Here is a 14835-nt window from a genome sequence, read left to right on the forward strand (position 1 = left end):
CAAAAGTTCAGTATATATATGGCCCACTGTTACTCCAGCCTTGATCACATTGAATGGCGGTTCAGTAAGTTCAAAAGTTCAGTATATATACTAAACTTTTGAACTTACTGAACCGCCATTCAATGTGATCAAGGCTGGAGTAACAGTGGGCCAGGCAGCATCTGTGGAGCAGGACTGGGTGGACACACAATGGACCATATTTGGACCAAATACCACATTTGGACCAGACTGAGGGTCAAGGGTTCGGGGGCGGGACCCGGGAACGCGGCCCTGATTGGCCCGGCGCACTGGAGGCCGGGCTCTCATTGGTCCGCGGCGTTGGAGTGCAGGACTTCCGGTGCAAGCCCCACCGCCCAGCCGAGACTTCCGGCGCAGCGAACGCCAGTTTGAAGGAAAATCTGGCGCCCATTTTGTCCGTTCCCGCCCGGTCCCGTCTAGTCCCGTCTAGTCTAGTCTAGCCGCCCGGTCCCGTCTAGTCTAGCCGCCCGGTCCCGTCTAGTCCCGTCTAGTCTAGCCGCCCGGTCCCGTCTAGTCTAGCCGCCCGGTCCCGCCCGGTCCCGTCTAGTCCCGTCTAGTCTAGTCTAGCCGCCCGGTCCCGTCTAGTCCCGTCTAGTCTAGCCGCCCGGTCCCGTCTAGTCTAGCCGCCCGGTCCCGTCCCGTCTAGTCCAGTCTAGTCTAGCCGCCCGGTCCCGTCTAGTCTAGCCGCCCGGTCCCGTCCCGTCTAGTCCAGTCTAGTCTAGTCCAGTCTAGCCGCCTGGTCCGGTCCTGTCCGGGTTTGTCCTGTCCTGTCCTGTCTAGTCTAGCCGCCCCGGTCCGGGTCCTGTCTAGCCGCCCCTGTCTGTCTGTCTGTCTGTCTGTCCCGGCGGGATGGCGGAGTCTCGGGCCCAGCCTGTCTAGCCGCCCCGGGTCCTGTCTAGCCGCCCTGTCTGTCTGTCCCGGCGGGATGGCGGAGCCGCGGGCCCCTCGCTTCAGTGACGCTGCGTTGCGGGTGTTGGTGGAGCAGGTGCGGGCCCACAAGGAGCTGCTGTTCCCCGCAGACGGCAGGAAGATGCCGCGACAGACGCTGCGCCAGGCGTGGAGGGAGGTGGCGATCGGCGTCAACTTACAGAGCGGAACCCCACGATCATGGCTTCAGTGCCGCAAGAAGTTCAACGACCTGACCCGCACGGCCAGGGTGAGTACTCGCTCACATCGCCAATACAAACGCCGGCCATCTGGCCCATACACATCGTGCTGGTCTGCATTCTCCAGCAACGCCAACGCTCATTATAACTAATCTGTCAATTGTCCCACCCATGTGTTTGAGCATTGCCAAAATATGCTCTTGAGGACAGAACATGTTGGAAATGGTCACTTCGCAGGTCGAGCAGCATCTGTGGAGTTGGTGTATGAAGTTGATGAACTTTCATCAGATTCTCCTGGTATTCTCCCAAACTTCGGATAAAATAACTTTTCCTTAAATCCCATGCTGACTTTTTCTTGTCTACTTTGTATTGATGTTGCTCTTCCTCACACGTGAAATAATACACAGATGAACATTAATTCATTCTATTTTGTTGAATATAACGTTGTTCTGGTACTTGTAATTGATTTGAGCACCTCCAGTGACCATATGTCCTTTGCATAATATGATGAGCAAATGTTGGCAAACCATGTTCAATGCGTTTGCTCTGCTCTTCTTTACTTTATAATATTATTTTACTGAACTAACAGTGTTAGCTTAATATGTTGGATATGTTAGTTTTACTTTCATGGCCCTCCAGAAGGATTTAATGAAATTTAGTCACAAGAAACATTGACACCAAAAGAGACATGTAGAATTTGAATAATTAGACACTACGTTTGGCCAATATAGGCACAGTGAGTCAAATGGCCTTTTTCTGTACTGTATATTTTAGTGTTTGCATTAATAAATGAGTTCAAAAGCAGCAGAAAGTAAGTATGAATTGGAGTTAGAGACTTCTAATGATCCACCCCTTTCCAACTACAGCCTCACCACAACACAGGTGTGCACTTTGTTTCGGCCTTTCGAATCATCTAGAAATATTTTGAGTAAATCAATAGAAATATGTATTCATGTTTGCTGAGGACTTAATCAAGTTCTGTGGACAGGAACAGATTACAAAACATTCTGAACCAAATACAATTATTTACTGCCTGCAGAAAAATAAATCTAACCAAACCATACAACATTGAGGCCAAAGTGTTTCATTTGCTATTTCAAAACCATCAATCCAAACACAGTACACATTCAAACACTCCAATAAATGTGTTACTGGTGTTTGGAAGGATGGCTTGATTTGTTTGCACAATCTATCTTAATATTTCATGACTTTGTGGCTACAAAATGGACAAATAAATTGTTATTGCAGAGTGCCAAGCATTGCTTTGTGTGGGAGGTAGAACGTAACACAGGAACGGGCCGTTTTGCCCACGATGTTTGTACTAGCCATGATGCCAATCTAACTAATCCTATCTGATTGCACATGATATGTATCCCTCTGTCCTTTTCTGTTCATTTGTTGGTCTAAATGTCTCATAAATGTTGATGTAGTGTCCACATGTACCACCTCCCCTGGCAGGCACTCCAAGCACCTACCACTCTTTAATTAAAATAAACCTTGCAAATCTCTTTTTAAACTTCCCTATCTCATCTTAAACCTAGCCATAATATTTCTTATTTTCCCCCTTGGCCTTTCGACCCAACTTGGCCATGCCAAATGAGATGCTCCATCTACAATAGTCCCACCTGCCTGCATTGGCCCATAATGTTCCAAGCCTTTCCTATCCATGTACCGTTCCAAATTTCTTTTAAATGTTGTTAGAATATCCACCACCTCTGGCAGCTCGTTCCATATACCCACCACCCTCTGTGAGGAAAAAGTTGCCCCTTGGGTTCCTGTTGAATCTTTCCCCTTTCACCTTAAACTTGTGTTCCCTAGTTTGTGATTTCCCCTAGACTGGGTAAAAGACTGTACATTCACCCAAAGATAGACACAAAAAGCTGGAGTAACTCAGCGGGACAGACAGCTTCTCTGGAGAGAAGTAATGGGTGACGTTTCGGGCCGAGACCCTTCTTCAGTCTGAAGATGCTGCCTGTCCCATTGAGTTACTCCAGCTTTTTGTGTCTATCTTCGGTTTAAACCAGCATCTGCAGTTCTTTCTTACACATCTTGTATTCATGATCTTGTAAACCTCTAAGATCACTCCTCATCTAAAGAATAAAGACCTAGCTTGCTCTACCTCTCCATATAGTTCAGGTTTCAAGTCCTGGCAACATCCTCATAAATCTTCTCTGCACTATTTCCAGCTTAACAACATCCTTCCTATAAATAGCTGAACTCTAAATGTGGCCTCACGAACTACTTGTACATAACATTCCAACTTCTATACTCAATGCTTTGACTGATGAAGGCCAATGTGCCAAAAGCCACCGTCAACACCCTATCTCTCTGTGCCGCTACTTTCAACGAACTATGTACCTACACTCCTAGATCCCTCTGCTCTACAAAGGGAGGTTAGCAGAGTAAATAAATGGGCTAAGATAAAGGGTGTAGTTCCAAATTAGATAGTCGCATGGACCTCAATGAGAAAACAGAATGCTTTCTAAATGGAGCAGCCCAGGCTTGGGGAGAAACCAAGCGACTGCAAGCATTCAAGTACTCTGTCCTTGGAGAGAGTGTACTACAGTTTCGCAAACTTGATAAATACAACAAAAGTAAAATGATGGATTGCTTAAATAAATTATTGTGTACAAAAATTGAGGCATTATCTAATTGAGATATTGAAAAAGATTTGATTTTCACTTGGAAAACCTTTTTTAATGGGAAAGCACACAACAAGCAGGTGCATCCATGTAATGAGAGCTAGGCCTTTAATCATCCTGAAAATTCAGCAGTAATTTGTGACTTGAGATTGTGGGTTCAGAGATTTCTGTTTAATCATCTGAATTGATACAGAAGTGCCTGTCAGTGGTAGCAACTTCTTTTTTGCTTAACACTCAGCAGGTCAGGCAGCATCTGGGCCATTCTTTGGAAAGTGAACCAAAATGTCACACACGTTAGCAAATGGCATCACATAAAGTAATACATCAAAAAATTATTGAGCTAAATTGCTGACATGTCTGAAGGGGGCCTCTGGCAGTCTGCATATTGCAAGTAATTACATCCTGGGGAAAAAAAGACGCAAAGTGCTGGAGTAACTCAGCGGGTCAGGCAGCATCCCTGGAGAACATGGATAGGTGATGTTTCAGGTCGGGACCCTTCTTCAGATTGATCTTAGAGAGGTGGGGGGGAAGAGGAGAAAGCAGAAAGAGAGGAGGGGCAGGACAAATTGAGGCAGGTAATAAATGAATTGGCTAGGGGAGGCAGATGGTTGGATACAGGTCAGAGATGAAAAAAAATGTGCGAGACTTCTTGAACTTGCCCAATGAACTGAGGAATATGCCTTTGTGAACTTCTCTATTTTCTCAAAGCTCACTTAGAGAATTGCTCTAATTTCAAGTAACCCCTGCATTCCCTCTCCTTCCCGTCCTCCTAGTTCCATTGTTCACATCCTTGTACCCCTGTGTTATGACCTCTTCCTCAGCCAAAAATGGGCCATTATGGGCTCCAACCTTCCTTGGTCGTCTGTTGCCGACCCTGCTTTGTTCTGACCTTTACTTACGACCAGTTCCCTCCCCTGAGTCTGAGGAAGGATCCCAAATGAAAACGTCACCAATCTTTTTTCTCCAAAGATGCTGCCTGACCTGCTGAGTTACTCCAGCACTTTGTGGTGATCTTCAGTGTAAACCAGCATCTGCAGTTCCTTTCTTCACATACCTTATTCATTTGTTGGTAGTTCGCCCCTAGAGATTAGGCGAACAAAATATTTGTTATGTTGTACTTTTTTATAGGTTTTCATTGTTTAAATGTTACGGTGTTTTTTTTAATTTAGTTTTACCCACCGCACTTTTAGAAAATGTATCAGATGCCATTTAAAACAGTTTAAAAATACATTCCAGCTCTAACAGGAGGTAAGGTGCTCCTCTCCAGTCAGTGCCAGGAGTTCTGATGGAAGGGGTCCAGCAATATACTGGCTGAGTGAGGCTTTATCACTGTGGGCTCTTTAATATCCTCTACTGCCCAACTCAGTGGTTGACATTAAGCTTCTTTGGCCCCCTGGATCAGTTACAGATGTTAGCCAGGTTCATTGACAGTGAGTCTAGGCAACAGGCATTTCTATTTGGCTCAATATCTACTTCTCAATAGGTGATCTGCTAATGTTTGCTGTTTTGGGGAATTGTGTGCATTTAAGGTGTATTATTTCTAATGTTAGGGCAGTGACTCCACTTCAAAAGAAATGTAATTGATTGTCATGTGCCTTGGTAAGACCTGATCTCATGAAAGGTGCTTTAAGTGCACATCCCTCTTTGAATTAATAATTTAAAAACTGAAATTCTTAGCCTTTTGAATGTGAGTGCAAGATGGAGTTAAGATTCAGATCAGTGATGATTTAATTGAATAGACATGCTCCTGCGCTTTTCTCCCTACATCCACGTCTTTTTTACAATCACAGATTTACCTTCTGCTCAGTCTAATTGTAAGCTCACCAAACATTTTCACCACAGGTATAATTCAGCTTCGACCTGGTAACTACAATTCCCATTCATTAGTTAAATGTTTTCACCTGTCTGCAAGCAAACACCTTGGCTACCTTGTGCAACTCCTTCCATACATATGACGTGAAGCTGCCTCACACCACCATAATTATTACAGTAACCAGATGCTAACTCATTGCCACTGTTTCCACAGGACAAGTTGGCACACAAAGCAAGGAATCTGACTTGTACTGGGGAACGGCCACCCTCCATTCAAGCCACCACACAGATGGAGCAGGAAGCTCTGGACATCGTTGAGATATACAGCAGCAGAAGCATTGAGAATGGCGAGGCTGGAGGCCAAGGACCACAGGGTGTCTGCCTATTTCCCTCATCTACTCTGTTCTTGAGCATTACTCAGGCAGTGTGATCACCCTGGAATAAAACCAGAACATGCTGGAAACATTCAGATGGCAGACAGCATCCTAGTGAAGTGAGAGAGAGATAGAAATTGGTTGACGTTTCAGTATAGTCATCTTTGATTGGAACTGGACAAAAAACCCAATATTATGCTGTTCCTAAGCCCATTACTTCTTTCTAGTTTTATATTCCTTTATGGGGTATTAGTTTTGCTAATAAAATCAGCATTTATTACTGAGTGATTTAATAAAAGTGAGCAGCTTGCCATCGAATTACTGAGGGGATTTGAGAGTGGAAAAAGGAATAGTTAGATCTCAAGCTGGGTGTTGAGCAGCCAGGTTGTTGTCTCTGCACAGTAATGGGTCCTTTGACCCAACCTGTCCATGCTGCTGTGTTGCCCTTCCATACCAATCCCATTTGCCTGTAATAAGCTAGTTCCATCTGCTGCTTGTCTATCCACGCATCAGCAACCAACTGCATTTTAAATGTTGTCATTACATGTTCCTCTGGCAACTTGTTCCATATCAGAAATAGGCTCTTGAACCTTACTCTTCCATGCAAACTGACTATCTATTTATGTTAATCACATTTGGCTCATGTCCCTCCATTCCTTTCCTATCCACGTGGTTTTTGAATGCTGTGATTGTACCTTCTGCTCCCACCAATAATGGGAGCTTGTTCACTTTGTCCACCATCTACCGTGTGGAACCTCTTGCCCCTTGGATCTCATTTAAATATTCCCCCTCTCAAATTCAATGTAAGCACTCTAGTAATATAAACAATGAACATTCATTAGATGCAGAGTCTCTTGCCCAGAGTAGGTAAATCGAGGACCAGAGGACATAGGTTTAAGGTGAAGAGGAAAAAGATTTAATAGGAATCTGAGGGGTAACCTTCTCACACAAAGGGTGGTGGGTTTATGGAACAAGCTGCCAGAAGAGGTAGTTGAGGCTGGGACTATCCCAACATTTAAGAAGCAGTTAGACAGGTACATGGAAAGGACAGGTTTGGAGGGATATGGACCAAATGCTGGCAGGTGGGACTAGTGTAGCTGGGACATTTTGGTCGGCAAGTTGGGCCAAAGGGCCTGTTTCAACACTATCACTCTATGACTATGTGAAAGTGGAGCTCAGATGTGCAGCTTACAATTTATAAGGAATGAAAGCCAGACTACATGCCAGTCAGACTTGAGTTCAAGTGTACCTCTGTTCAGTAGCTGATATATTGCTCTGTGGGCAGTACGCTGGTGCAGCAACTAGACATTCTGTATCACTGCGCTAGATGCATGGGTTCAATCCTAATCATGGAAACATAGAAAATAGGTGCAGGAGTAGGCCATTCGGCCCTTCGAGCCTGCACCGCCATTCAATATGATCATGGCTGATCATCCAACTCAGTATCCTGTACCTGCCTTCTCTCCATACCCCCTGATCCCTTTAGCCACAAGGGCCACATCTAACTCCCTCTTAAATATAGCCAATGAACTGGCCTCAACTACCTTCTGTGGCAGAGAATTCCAGAGATTCACCACTCTCTGTGTGAAAAATGTTTTTCTCATCTCGGTCCTAAAAGATTTCCCCCTTATCCTTAAACTGTGACCCCTTGTTCTGAACTTCCCTAAAATCGGGAACAATCTTCCTGCATCTAGCCTGTCCAACCCCTTAAGAATTTTGTAAGTTTCTGTAAGATCCCCCCTCAATCTTCTAAATTCTAGCGAGTACAAGCCGAGTCTATCCAGTCTTTCTTCATATGTACTCCCTCTATGGCAAAAATGTCTTTCCTCAGATTAGGAGACCAAAACTGTATGCAATACTCCAGGTGTGGTCTCACCAAGACCCTGTACAACTGCAGTAGAACCTCCCTGCTCCTATACTCAAATCCTTTTGCTATGAATGCTAACATACCATTCGCTTTCTCATCATTGATGCTTTCAGTGTGGAGTTTGCATGTTCTCTCTGTAACCACATTGGTTTCCCCCATACATCCCCAAAATATGTGGGTTGTGGGCTAATTTGTTACTGTAAATAGTCCCTAATGCTTGGAATAGTGATTTAATCTGTGTGTGGGGGGGGGGGGGGGGGGGGGGGGGGGGGGTTGATGCGAATGGTGAGAATGAAAGAAAATGTAGGATAGACGAAAATGATTTGTGTAGATTTGATGGACTGAAGGGTGTGTCGCTGTGCTTCATCACTCCTGCTATGCCTGCTTGATTGCCGAACTGCTAGTTGAAGATCATGCCTTTCTCTCTGAGGACTTGCACCAGAGGCAGGCTTCTGAATGAAGCTGCAGCTGTGACATTGGGAATTGTGCATGTTGTATTTCAGTGCATTGTACAGGGGGAAATCCAATTTCGAACCAGTTTTCTCTTCTCTTTGAAACCTACAATTTCAAAGAATGAACATTTCCAGCATTCTCTGATTTTTATTTCAGATGTCGAGCACTTTCAGTTTTATAATTTCGGATAATGTCACTATTTGGCATTTGAGTCTCCTGTAGAAAGATTTTTTTAATTTATCCCATTACTGCCTTATGCTGTCATCTTTTGTTAATCACTCTGCTAACTAGCCTAACTTGTTATTTGCTCCTCTTGCCTTATTATCTTAAAACATATCAGCTTTGCCATTTTGATGAAAGATCATTGATTTCAAGCATTCTTTTTCTCCATCCACAGATGCCATCTGACTGTCTGATTATTTCTAACATTTTCTATTTTTATGTTGGATTTCCAGCACCCAAAGGATTTAGATGTTGTGATTGCTGTGGATTCATATTTACCAGTGTTGTCTGCTCTTCTCAATACTCGCTGACTGTTGCCTTTTCTTCCCCAGATGTATCCCATTATTTGGGCCTTTCTGGGCAGGAGATGGTGGTGGATCACTTGACTGAAGATACATTGTCAGTGGCTGCATCCTTCCAATACACCACTGAACTCAATGTTTCCAGTGGGAGAGATGGGACAGATGGATCAGTTCGGGGCGAATTATTTGGTAATAGTGAGCAAGACCTGACCATAATGGAAAGGACAGTGCAGGAGACAGATGGCCGAAGGGCAAGCTCTGAATCGAGCTACTCGGAGGAACACAGAGATCTGAATTTGAGTGGTCCAGCATTTAAAAGAAAAATATTCCATGTTCATCATCAGTTACTCGAAGCTTTGGACAGTCTGTCCAGGAGCTGTCTGACCCTGTCAGAGAGTGTAGAGGAGTCTGCTTCTATACTGTGTGGTGTTCTGCCACAAGGCTTTGCTACTCTGCAAGCTACCATGGACAATGTGGCCAACACATTAGATGCTGCAGTGAAGCCTCATGTTCAAGAGTCTGTGGGCCCTGCAATAACAACATTGATTGAGGCTCAGACTGATGCCATTCAGGCTTTGGCTTGCACTATTTCCTCTGGCTTAGAGAGGTTGGGGGGATGTATTGATAGAGGTTTTAATCATGTAACAGTACTCCTACAGTCTGCCTTCCCACATGTGAGTGGGAATGTTGACTCCCAGACCTGTGGTTCTGCTGCATTGGGAGAGACATATGCTGCTGCTTCTCGTAACAACAGAATAGCTGGCTCTTTGCCATGCCCTGACTTCCAGGCCCGACAGACCGCACAATTACTACAGTCTGCAGTTAGGCCCCCTCATGCTCCAACCCTTCGAGATCGGCGATCATGAGCATGGCCCAGTCTGCTGCACAAGCTGCAACCACTGGGGAATCCGTGTGAAGGTGTAGCAAGGAAAGCACTTCAAAAAACCTGTAGGAAGGCAACTGAGTGCTAATGTGGGTTCCATGATATCAATAAAGTGTAAAACGGGGGGGACTTATGTTTGGCTCGGGGAGGGAACAGTGGCGTGGTCTGCTCTGATAAAAAAAATGCCATAAAGGATGATTCTGGTCACCTTTTTGGTGAGAACCGCAACCTCAGACCGTGTCGGGAATGGTGCCAGGTGATCTTGAAAGAGATATCCTGCGGCGTGCTGTGATGAGTTTGCCAGTGCGTACAGGTTTATGTTAGTGTATGTAGAAACACCCTGGGGCGTGCTCTGCTGTGTACTTGGAGTTTGTGAGTTGTTTGGGGATATTCGGCGATACATGAGTGTATGTGTCTTATAAATTACTGAGGGAATCATTGTTATCTGAATCCAGTGATTTATCAAACACAACACTCCCCCCTCTTCCTTCCCACTCCCCCCTCCCCTCACCACCCCCTCCCCACCTCCCTCACACTCCTCCCTCTCCTTTCTCTCTCCACCCTCTGCCTCCTCCCTCTCTCTCCCCTTCTCCATTGCCCATCTCTCTGCCCCTCTTTCCTCTCTCCCCCTCTTTCTTCCCCCATCTCTTGCATCCCCTCTCACATTTCCCCCTCTCTCCCCGCCCTCTCTCTCTCCCGTCTATCTGTCCGCCAACTCTCCCTCTCGGTTTTTAATAAATTATTAAACAAATACAAGCCTTGTGTTGATAGGCATAAAAAGGCATGTATTTCCACCGAAATATGGTTAAAAATGTTAATGCAAAGATGAAGTGTGCGTATGTGGGGCTTTTCCAGAGTGTGCGTATGTGTGGGGTCTGGTGCCGGCGAGGCCTGCAGAATCAGCTATATTTTCCAGACGCTTTGAAGTTATTTACTACACAAATGAGTTGCTTAAAGCTTAAATAAAGTTTAAGTAAATTACGAGTAGTGTAAAAGTTTTATTTTCCTCACAAAATTCATGAATGGAGGATTGAATAATTATATGCAGATAATTCAATCCTCCATTCATGAATTTTACTGTTTTTAATCTTCGTTCCTTTCCATAGAAGGATGAGGGGGTATCTTATAGAAACATATAAAATTATAAAAGGACAGGACAAGCTAGATGCAGGCAAAATGTTCCCAATGTTGGGCGAATCCAGAACCAGGCTTTAGAATAAAAGGGAGGCCATTTAAGACTGAGGTGAGAAAAAACTTTTTCACCCAGAGAGTTATGAATTTGTGGAATTCCCTGCCACAGAGGGCAGTGGAGGCCAAATCACTGGATGGATTTAAGAGAGAGTTTGATAGAGCTCTAGGGGATAGTGGAGTCAAGGGATATGGGGAGAAGGCAGGCACGGGTTATTGATTGGGGACGATCAGCCATGATCACAATGAATGGCGGTGCTGGCTCGAAGGGCTGAATGGCTTCCTCCTGCACCTATTTTCTATGGTTGACCCACACACAGTGGGCAGTGGTGGGATTCAAATCCTCGCCTCTGCAGAAATAGCCTGGATCCAGTGATCAGTGACCAGTGCGATGCCTGCAGTGGCCAAAGGGCCAGATTTCTGTGCTGTACGACAGTGAGGTGAAGGTCTGTGCAGACTTGACCATCGGATCGATATTCCAGTCACAGCCTCATGGACACGTCCAGTGACCCCCCACTCCCCCCCCCCTCCCCCTCACACATTCCTCCCCCCCTCTGCCCTGTCCCCTCACACACTCCCTCCCTTCCCCCCTCCCTTCCTCTCTCCGCCCCAAAGAAGTGGCAGGTGGAACATCGTGCAGCAAAGTGTGGAGTCGTGCATGCTGGTCGCAGGAATGAAGGCAAAGACCATTTTGTTAATTAAAACTAATAAAAAATTATTAGTTTTTAATAAATTATTAAACATACTCGAGCCTGGTGTTGATGTTCTCTGCTGTGTGTGGACCCCACCACAGGTCTGTGGGGGTTAGAGGGGGGAGTGGAGGGGCAGTGGGTGGGGGGGGGGGGGGGGAGACTGAAGGTACCCGTGTGACCATCAGCAGCTCGTTAAAGCCCACGTTAGGGAACGAGGTGCAGCTGGTTGACCTCAGGACCATCCTGGAGACAGAACCTCTTGGACAGGACGTAGAGAGAGGTTGTCACGTGGATGCCCAGCAAGAGAGAAGGTGGTTCCTCGAGGTAGAGAATGAGACGGTGCTGTGAGACTCAAGAATGGAGGGTGATGAGGGAAAGTATCGGGGACAGAACAGGCAGTGAGGAAGGCAGAACTGCAGGTGCTGCTTAAACTGGAGACAGACACAAAAAGCTGGAGTAACTTAGTGGGTCTGGCAGCATTTCTGGAGTAAACGACCAGGTGATGTTTTGGGCCGAGACCCTTCTGAAGAAGGAACGTTGGTTTAACTTGGACGTACTTTAATGACGGGTAAAGCAGATGAGCTTGGGGCATGGATAGGTACATTGTACCTGGTTCAGTGAGTTGAGACTGGCAGCTTGGGGCATGGATAGGTACATTGTACCTGGTTCAGGGAGTGGAGGCTGGCAGCTTGGGGCATGGATAGGTACATTGTACCTGGTTCAGGGAGGAGCAGGTCTGGCACCTCAATGTTCTGGGCTACAGGAGCTTCAGGAGAGACCAGAGTGAGGGAAACGGTGGGGGTTGCATTGTTGGTTAAGGGGGATGTCACAGCTGTGTTCAGAGGTGACATTACAGACGGTTTGTCTAGAGAGGCTCTATGTGTGGAGCTGAGGAACAAGAAAGGGATGATTACCTTGTTGGGGGTGTACTACAGACCCCCGTATAGTCAATGGGAATTAGAGCAGATTTGCAGGTGAAAAGTTGTTGTAGATGGGGATGTCGACGTTCCTAATATTGACTGATAGTCATAGTGTGAATGGTTTAGATGGGGTGGAAATTGTCAAATGTGTTCAGCAGTCAGAGCCTGACATGTGAGTGGCTGGTCAGGGTGGCACAGCGGTAGAGTTGCTGCCTCGATCCTGACTACGGGTGCTGTCTACGGTGGAGTTTGTACGTTCTCCCCATGAAACGTACAGGTTTGTAGGTTAATTGGCTTGGTGTAAATGTAAAAATTGTCCCTAGTGTGTGTAGGATAGTGTTAATGTGTGGGGATCGCTGGTCAGCGCGGACACAGTGGGCCGAAGGGCCTGTTTCCCAGCTATATCTCTAAACTAAAACTCTAAAACTAAAACTTGATGGGACATTGGGAAGGGCAAGCGGATGAAGTGTTCATGGAGCAATAACCACTGTTTGATTAGGTTTAAGATAGTTCTGGACAAGGCCCATGTGTTCAAATTCTAAATTGGGACAAGGCCAACTTTCTTGTGTATGGCGTGCACAGCTTAAAGTTGTAGGACACTTGTTCTATTCGATTGTGCACGGCAGGTTGATTGCATTCGTTGAAACAGGGCGGACCACGTGAAGGTTGCAACCTCCCACCCCCAAGGCCAACTTTGAGGGGATGAGACAGAAACTCACTCGTTGACTGGAGCAGGTTGTTGGAAGGAAAAGGAACGTCAGGGAAGTGGGATGTTTTTAAAAGTGCTGACAAGAGTTCAGGACATACATGTCCTTGTTAGAGTGAGGGGTAAAGCAAGCTTGGCTGGCGAGGGAAATTGAGGCTTTGGCCAAGAGTAAGAGTTCGGACAGCCGGGATCAGGTGCATCCCTGGAGGAGTTTTGGGAACTAATGTGCTAGCTAAAAAAGGAAATAAGGAGATCACATATAGCTCTATAGCTTTGGCAGATGTACAAAGGGCAATCTCAAGAGATTGTATAAAGGGTAGCCAGAGAGAGTCAAGTTAAGTCAAGAGAGTTTATTGTCATGTGTCAAAAATAGGACAATGAAATTAGAGGGGATCTTATTGAATCATAGAAGATTGTTAAGGGTTTGGACACGCTAGAGGCAGAAAGCATGTTCCCGATATTGGGGGAGTCCAGAACCAGGGGCCACAGTTTAAGAATAAGGGGTCGGCCATTTAGAACGGAGACGAGGAAACACTTCACCCAACGCCGGAGTTCCATCTTCACGGCAAGAGGGCCCTGCAAATTATTGGACTGGCTGCAAGGCCACAAATGGGCCCCGACCTCGGGTGTTTCACAAAGGAAGAGGACTTGACTTTCTGGTGCTTTTCCCCACAGTGCTATATAAATAAAACTTACTTACTTACTTCCTTGTTCACCCAGAGCGGTGTGAGTCTGTGGAATTCTCTACCTCAGAATGCGGTGGAAGCTGGTTCTCTGGATACTTTCAAGAGAGCTAGATAGGGGTCTTAAAGATAGCGGAGTCAGGAGATATGGGGAGAAGGCAGGAATGGGGTACTGATTGGGGATGACCAGCCATGATCGCATTGAATGGCGGTGCTGGCTCGAAGGGCCGAATGGCCTCTACTCCTGCCCCTATTGTCTATTGTCTATTGGCTGTGGGGAAGTGGCTTTTCCTGAACCTGGATGTTGCAGATTTCAGGCTCCTGTACCTTCTACCTGAAGGCAGCGGAGAGATAAATGAGTGGCCAGGATCGTGTGGGTCCTTGATGATGCTGGCAGACTTTTTGAGGCAGTGACTGCGATAGATAGATCCCCTCGAGACTGGGACCTCTCACCTCTGTGTGGAGCCACAGGAGATGGGCAAGGTTTTACCATGGACAGAGGAACTTGGGGCAGTCAATGGAAGTGTCATGAGAGCTGACAATGTTACCATCGAAGAAGTACTGCAGGTACTATCGTGTATGAAGGTGGACAAATCTGAAGCCTGATCGGATATATCCGAGGACATGGTGGGAAAGTGGAGAGGATCCAAGGAGATTTAAAGTTTCATTCATCAAGGTGAGGAAAAGATTTAATAGGAATCTGAGTGGTAACATTTCCACACAGAGGGTGGTGGGTGTATGGAACGAGCTGCCGGGGGAGGTAGTTGAGGCTGGGACTATCCCAACATTTAATAAACAGACAGGTACATGTATAGGAGAGGTTTGGAGAGATATGGGCCAAATGCAGGCAGGTGGGACCAGTGTAGCTGGGGCATGTTGGGTGATATGGGCAAGTTGGGCTGAAAGGCCTGTTTCCACAATGTAGCACTCTGTGACTAGTGTAGATGAGACATGTTGGTGGGTGTGG

General features: G+C 46.1%; 1 protein-coding gene across 1 annotated transcript; it reads left to right on the top strand.

The window, feature by feature from the left end:
* Positions 1-697: 697 nt before the first annotated feature.
* LOC116967479 lies at positions 698-10215 on the top strand. Its single transcript, XM_033014082.1, has 3 exons — positions 698-1174; positions 5793-5952; positions 8827-10215. The coding sequence occupies exons 1-3, from the start codon at positions 944-946 to the stop codon at positions 9660-9662; spliced, it is 1227 nt and encodes a 408-aa protein (XP_032869973.1). The 5' UTR covers positions 698-943; the 3' UTR covers positions 9663-10215.
* The last annotated feature ends 4620 nt before the right edge of the window (positions 10216-14835 follow it).

Source organism: Amblyraja radiata, chromosome 39, assembly GCF_010909765.2.
Source record: "Amblyraja radiata isolate CabotCenter1 chromosome 39, sAmbRad1.1.pri, whole genome shotgun sequence".
NCBI classification, from domain to species: domain Eukaryota; kingdom Metazoa; phylum Chordata; class Chondrichthyes; order Rajiformes; family Rajidae; genus Amblyraja; species Amblyraja radiata.